The 7,512-nt window shown below is 45.9% G+C and overlaps 1 protein-coding gene across 1 annotated transcript in view; it reads left to right on the forward strand.

Annotated features, from left to right (window-relative positions):
* Positions 1-7,512, forward strand: part of Pygl (glycogen phosphorylase L) — a 36,550-nt gene that overhangs the window by 1,978 nt on the left and 27,060 nt on the right. The window contains exons 2-3 of the mRNA XM_005343198.2: positions 3,160-3,261; positions 5,353-5,431. Of these exons, the coding sequence (XP_005343255.1) occupies positions 3,160-3,261; positions 5,353-5,431 (181 nt within the window). The remainder of the gene's footprint in view (positions 1-3,159; positions 3,262-5,352; positions 5,432-7,512) is intronic.

The raw sequence follows: 7,512 nt of genomic DNA on the forward strand, positions 1-7,512 counted from the left end.
CTTGGAAAGTCTTAAGGAAAGTCTTAAAAATTTGATGGTCTCTATGGAAGCAGGATGCCTCCAGTCCTTACAGAGTACCTGGGTAAGACCAGGAGATGTGCCCATGTTCCCTCCCCAGCCTCACACCCAGGCATGCCCAAAAATCTCCAAACCCAGTTCTCTAGCCCCAGCCCCTGTATAAATGCCAAAGCTTTAAGCAACCAAAGCCTCTTCCGGTCCCTCAAACTTCAGCACACAGAAACTCCATCACGATCACGTTCCTCGCAGCCCTGACCTCCAGCCCTGACCTGCCCTCTTTTTTTAATTTAGTGACCTTGGTCACCATCATGACAGTCACTCCAACGGAAAACACTGACTTTCTTTTATATTCCCCTTTCAAAAGTCTGCAGGAACCCTCCAAGCTTGCCACTGTCTTCCAGTCTGATTTTCTGCCTCGCTGAGAGGCCCTGCGGCTCAGTTGTGGCTTCTCATCGGAACCTTCCCAGGAACACCCTGCTAGCCAGTACACCAATTGGTCAGGAAACTGCCTCTGGGTAGCTTATGTAAATTCCATGGCTTTACAGTCCTGCGAGCTTCAGTGTTTAGGGCTGTTTTAGGCAACTTCAGTTACACCTCTATTTTATCTGTCAGCTCCCAAAGACACAGCATGTGCAACCCCATTCAGTGTAGACCTGGGTCCAGTTGAGCTTCCCACAGCAGCGAGCAAATCCTACTCTGTTAAGGTTGGCTTCAGCCCTGACGTAGTCCTGAAGGGCTTCACGGCCATCTTCACAGGTGAACTTGCCCTCCCGTCATAGCTGACATTATCCTCTGCCCATCTTCCTCCGCTGTGCTGCCATTTCACCATCTCCCACTTGGGCGCTCTGCTCACCCTCCACCCTCCACGTGAAGTGCCCTCCCAGCACGGGTCTCTAGGTACCGCTCCTGCGCGTCTCAGCCTTGCTATCCCATGTTTCAAACCCCTGACAGGGTGCCCTGACAGAAGCACCCAGGTCCTCCGGTTTCTGCTGGGAACAACTTCAAAACTATTTTTAATGCATTGATACTATTATATCATATTTATCCTATCTTCTCAAACCCTTTGTAACTGGTTTTATATAATGTAGATACAATATTAGGAGTGGTCTGTGCATGAAATTTACAAGGTAAATGAAGATATTCAAATCGTTTAGCATTAGGGATGTGTAATACATGTCCATGGGACATTGTGCGAACATAGGTCTGTTTCTCAAGGTGTTACATATTCTCAAATATAAAGTATATTTTACCTCAAAACATACCACTCACCAGAAAAATAGGAAATCTAGCCCGGCAGTGGTGGCACATGAATTTAATCCCAGCACCCGGGAAGCAGAGGCAGGCAGATCTCTGTGAGTTCGAGGCCAGCCTGATCTAGAGTAAGTTCCAGGACAGCAAGGGTTGTTACACAGTAAAGTCTATCAAAACAAACAAACAAAACAAAAAGCCAAAATAAAAAAAGGAACTCGCCTGTAGTTACTGTCCTTAAAAAGTCTGTCCTCTATAAAGATACTTTGAGCAAACCCCTCTAAAAGAACCAGAACTATCTTAAACCCCTGAAGATGTTTTTCATGCTAATGGATCTTAAGTCAGTGCTGCTTTAGCCTTAAAAGGAAGGTCAAGAAACTTAGCAGAAATGCAATAATTTCAGGCTTGTGACTTCACAGTTACAAGACAGTGGTGTAGATGTATTACAAATGGCATTTGCATAGATCCTGGAACAGGTAAACGGGCTTCATTCCAACAGAGAGGGAATGAAAATACACATATGAAGGCTGGAAAGAGCTGAGCTAATGGTATCTGTGGCTTGATCTGCTGTCCCTCGTGGCCTCACGAATAGAACCCCCAACCTGGGGTAGGAGTGGTACTCTGAACCTTTGGGGCCTAAGTGTGTCCCCAGAAAGATGCCTTTCATTAATATGCATAGACATCTATCTGATAGACTGACAAGGACCCAGAAGAAATTACCTGTAAATGTTCAGAGAAGCTGGACACAAATGCTGTGCTCTGGACAGCAGTATTAGATGTCCAGGCAGGGCACAGCGTTGCCTGTGTTTGTGAAGTTTCGGAACTCAATTGTTTCATAAAATGAAAGTAAGAACGAGTGAAATTTCTGAGTTGATGTAATATGATTTCTTACGTGAGCTCTATCACCATCAGCATTTATTATTATCATATCCTCATCATCATCATCATCACTGATTTGTTAGGTTGCCCAAATACTTTTATTTTTGGTTCTTCCTATCCTGTGGAAATGGGGAGCACCTGAAATTTGAAGTGACTTGAACAGGCTCTCACTGCTTTGTTCTGTGCCCTTTGGGGAGCAGGGTAACTGATACAGAGGGCAAAATGTCCTGAAATGGGGGCTGTAGTCGCTCCAACGTCCATTCCTTTACATCAGCAAACCCTGCTACATTTGAAGCGGTTTCAGGCCAGTCTGAACTTTGTGCCTCTCACTTGACTCAGCTCATATTTACCTGGCTTTTCCCAGACCAAAGGCAAATAGTTTCTAAGTCCATAGGGAAATTTACGGTCTCATTGAGAACAAACGCTTCTAAGCCTTGGGTCCTCTTGCCAGAAGAACTGCTGTGTAGACTGGGGGAGTCTCCTGGGGGGGTCTTGGGGGAGTCCTCCTGGGTTTTTATTGGGGGGGAGTCTTCCTGGGGGATTCTTCATGCTAATGGTGAGTCGTCAGTGAAAGAGGAATGTTGTCTAGCCCCAGCCTGTGTGGGAGCTAGTCTGTATGTTTCTTAGATCACAGGGGCAGAAGCAACCGACCGACTCTTGAAGTGAAAGGTGATGAAGGCAGACAGTCCAAATTGTTTGTCTATAAGTGTTTTATTCATGAAGGCCATGAGCAAGGAAAAACAAAACAAAAACATTGAATCCTGTTAGTTTGATACCAAGCTACTTTGCCAAAAAATCGGGTATAGCATGGTTTCCTCATGTCGGGAGTGGCAGGCACTGTCAGGCATCATGCCAGGTGACTGCAGGAAGGAGCCTCACTTGAGCTTGAGTTAAAGCAGCCCAAGACCTGACGGCTTTCTCTTGGTGGTCTTACATGGATCTGCGTCTTCATGTGTATTGACAAGCATGGTTGATCCCACAGAAAAGTGACAGCCCTTCCTCTCTTTATTTCAGAGGGTTTATTACCTCTCTCTGGAGTTTTACATGGGCCGAGCATTACAGAACACCATGATCAACCTTGGCTTACAAAATGCCTGTGACGAGGCCATTTACCAGGTATGTCATCCTCATGTTCTCATGTCTTCTCTCTCCACATTTCAAGTTCACTTTAACACACACACACACACACACACCACATGCACATTTGCATGACAAGTTGCTTCTTAGGTTTTTTTTTTGTTTTTTACAAACAATGAGAAATAAACACAAGCTGGAGAACTGAGGCCTGGGTGTGGTGGCACACACCTTTAAACCCAGCACTGGGGAGGCAGGAGCAGGTGGATCTCTGAGTTTAAGGCCAGCCTGGTCTACAGGATGGAGGGAAAAGGAAATTAGAGAATGGGTTATCAGGTGTGAGGATTTTGTTTTGCAATCAAAGTCTTGAATAGTTTTTCTGAAACAAACCACATTTTTAAAATGAAACTTGTAAAAGTCTTCATTGTGAGAATTGCAAGCCTGATATAGATCAGGACACAGTCTGCCTTTTAAGAAATGATCCAAGTTGGATGGTTATCCATATATCAGACAAGTAAAGACAGTAAAGTTGTTTCTCTCTGGCCTAACGAGACAGAAAACACGCTTCCTCTTAAGGAGTCCTAACTTGCTGGTCTGTTTATAAGGACACATTCCAGCCCTTCCTCCAGGTGTCTGTCCTCCAAAAACAAGAAGTTCTTCACCTTTCTGACGAGTCTGGATGGAGAAGCACGTATTTACAAATGACACTTGGGTCAGAATGCTCCTTTCCCCAGGGCTGGGATGGTGCTTAGTGTGGCCTGCTACTTATCACTCTGGGCTAGCGTCTTTTGAGTTGGTTAGGTAGAGTACTTCCTGCCAAAGAGCCACCGCAGCTCTCCACCACTTCCCTTTCTTCCCCTCATCCTAGAAAAACAATTACATACCTTCCTTGGAGTAGCGTGTATGCATGCATCTGTGTGGTTAAGGCTCAGAGCTTCTTGGTTTTCCACTTTGTAACTTTTCAAGATCATGAGAGCTGGTTAGCATGGAGCATGGGCTGCATAAGGACCGGGGAATCCCTGGTCACCAGGGAGCAAATTCAAAAGCCCCTTCCCGGTGAAATGGTGCAGAGCCATGTTTGCGTTCCTGCGAGATCTAATATCAACCCTTACATAAGGAAGTAACGGGGCAGAAGGGTGAGGGTCCTGAGAAGTGGCTCAGAGAAAATGTGGGCATCACTTTAGGCACTTCCTTCTTGTGCATATGTTTTCAATATTGAAATTAATTTCCCACGAAAAACTATCCAAGATAAAGGCGCATGCATCCAAGCCTCGTGACCTGAGTTCAAACCCTGAGATCCACACGGCGGAAGAATTGCACTGACTCACAGGTTGCCCTCTGTCCTACACAAGCACAGGAGGAGAGGAAGGGGAGAAGAGGCGGGTTTTTTTTTAACTGTCTAATTTGAGGTGGGGTATGTGACCTTCAGATAAGGTCACAGCTGTTTCACAGTAGATTAGCCTTCAGTGAGGTCAGGTGAGATTATCATCTAGTCCACAGGAAGCAGGCCACTGGGTTTATGACAACATCAGTTCCCTCATAAAATAAGTAATCGCCAGCATAGAGTCTGCTGCAGGACCCTGGTGGGACCCAGTGCTAGTGGCTTCAGGACTGTGATCCCAGCACTTTGGAGAAGGAAGCTAGCAACTGTCCCCAAGTGGAGACAGGTGGTTGTCCCCACTCACCCTCATATTTTTAAAGTAATAATAGCATATGATACATATTACAATAGTAATAACATATGATACATCTACCCAAGACTAATGCTGTTGTTTTGTTTATACGATATCATTTGGCTCACAACCCTAAATTAAGTAGGTACCTTCATCTTCCACATTTTACAAGGGAGATTTAACAGTCTCTATCTAAGGGCCAATATTAAGGAAGTGGCCTGGTCCACAGAGGAGATCTAGGATGATGCTTCTCCATTCCTGGCCATCCATCTTGAAACCCTGGCACCAGCAGTTGCCAGCTTCTGCAGTTAATATGCAGTACACATGCCTCAAACAAACCGTAGCCAGATCAAACACACAGATCACCCTGATGTCTGGCCAGTGCTTTTGGAAGTGGTTGTTGTCCCTGGGATGGCCTGCATGTGTATCTGTGTCCGATAGTGTTCTCTTTTCTCCTCAGCTTGGATTGGACATGGAGGAGTTAGAAGAAATTGAAGAAGACGCTGGGCTCGGCAATGGTGGTCTGGGGAGGCTTGCCGGTAAGCACAGCAGGAATGGGCTGTACCGTATGGGCGACCCGGCCTTCTCGGGCACCATACACAACCATGTTTGGAAGAGCCAACTGGCTCCTTAGAAGAAGGAGACAGCATGGTCCCTCTGTAGATTTGTTCTTGAATTTCCCCTGTGGGCTGATCAACGCCAGAGAGAAGCGAACGTGAAAAAAAAAGTGTTGCTTAAAGCCAGTTCAGGCATTGCTTAAACCCCAGAGCTAACCAGATCCTTCCTGTTCACTCAAGGGTTTCCAAAGTCGCTCGTTTACTTCACTGCTGTTTGTTCACACGGCTGGTCAGTTCCCATAAATTCTAAGACTTACCTTGCACTCTGCAGTTTGCTGTTTCGATTGGCTGGCAGGCAGTGATGTCATTAATATACCGCCTTTCCTATGCATACAAAGTTCTTTGCTGTACTTGAGGAATGGCTTTTCTAACACTAGTTCAGCTCATTGCAACAAAATATGAAGCAGTTTAAGGAAGGGAGGGTTGAGTTTTGCTCAGAGTTCCAAGGAACAGTGGGAAAGTCATGGTATCAGGTGTCATGGGCATCTGCATCAGGAAGCAGAGGGGATTAAATGTTTGTGTTCAGACAGCTTTCTCCTGTTTCTACAGTACAGGGCCCCAGACCATGGGATGGTGACCCTCTTGCAGCTGCCACGTTCAGAGTGGGTCTTCCCACCTCAATTAATTCACAAAATCCCACACAGGCTTACCCAGAGATTTGTCCCTTGAGCTATTCTAGATCCTGATTGACCTCATATTAAACTTCACATTCTGTAACCAAACATTTCCCCGCCTCTGGAGAGTTTCTCCAAAGCAAACACCAAATGCAACATGTGGGCTAGACAGTGAAACAACAGGAAAGCTTTGTTACAGTATTGTTTCTAAAGCGCCATTAAAAGTTGCCCACCCATATAGACACACTTGCCTAGTTGATGAACTTGCCTGCGTGAATGACCATCACCATGTTCAAAGCAAGTTCCATTAAAACCCGTGCAGAGTGGTGCCATCTATATTCTTAAAAGATTACATCTTCTTCGAGTTATGCATATAGAGAGACATGGGATAGTTTGAATTCAAATACTAAGTTTATCTTAAATGTTAAATGTGCCTGCTGACATCCAGAGAGGAGCCTGGGCTTAAAGGAGGCAATCATAGGAGATGCTATCACATTCCTTTAAAGTCTGTTACTTTTGTATCATCTCTCGTGTTACTAGAAAGTCGTTTGCATCTGTTTCATTTTATCGAGATCTTTCAGTGTTGCTGGCAGTGTGCTTTTAGTGTGGCCACTAGTGGTAAAATATAGAAAAGTGCTTCAGGTAGGCTACTTGCCCTCATCCTGTGAAGTCACTCATCTGAGGATTTCCCAGGCTTGCCTGGGCCGTAGGGAGGGTGGCAGCCCTAATGGAACGCCTATCTGAGAATAGAAATTGGTCTGCTTTGCTTTTACGTGAAACACAAGCTCTCCGACGTTGGCTGGCACCGTTCACTCTGCTCTGGACTTGCCATTAGTGGCCTTGCTCCTCCGCTGTTTGGGCAGAATAGAGCCACAAGTGAGACAGTCATCTCAGACGTCTTCGTCTCTTCCCTGACTGTGAAAGTCGGAACCCCACCTGCTCGGGCTCTACGAGCGAACTGGTCGGGACCTAGGGAATGCCAGGACAGCCACAGGTCAGACAAAGCAGGGACTGGTCACGTTAGGCTGACTCTAGGCTTAGCTATGTGTCCATATCTCTGTCTTATGAGTTAGGCTAGGAACTCAACGCAGACCCTTACAACTCAAATTAAATTCCTGCTGTAGGTTTCCGCATTCCTGGCAGCTCGAATTCCCAAGAGGGACAGTCAGATTAATGTAACCCTTTGGATTGTGTCCAGGCGCTAGGTAGATCCTTCTCTTCCTACTACCAATGGGCTCTTGTAGTTCAGATGCTCTGTCATTAGGTAACAGAAAATCTAATAAGAAAATCATTACAAGCCGGGCGATGGTGGCGCACGCCTTTAATCCCAGCACTCGGGAGGCAGAGGCAGGCGGATCTCTGTGAGTTCGAGACCAGCCTGGTCTACAG

The sequence above is a fragment of the Microtus ochrogaster genome, chromosome 1 (genome assembly GCF_000317375.1).
Source record: "Microtus ochrogaster isolate Prairie Vole_2 chromosome 1, MicOch1.0, whole genome shotgun sequence".
Taxonomy (NCBI): domain Eukaryota; kingdom Metazoa; phylum Chordata; class Mammalia; order Rodentia; family Cricetidae; genus Microtus; species Microtus ochrogaster.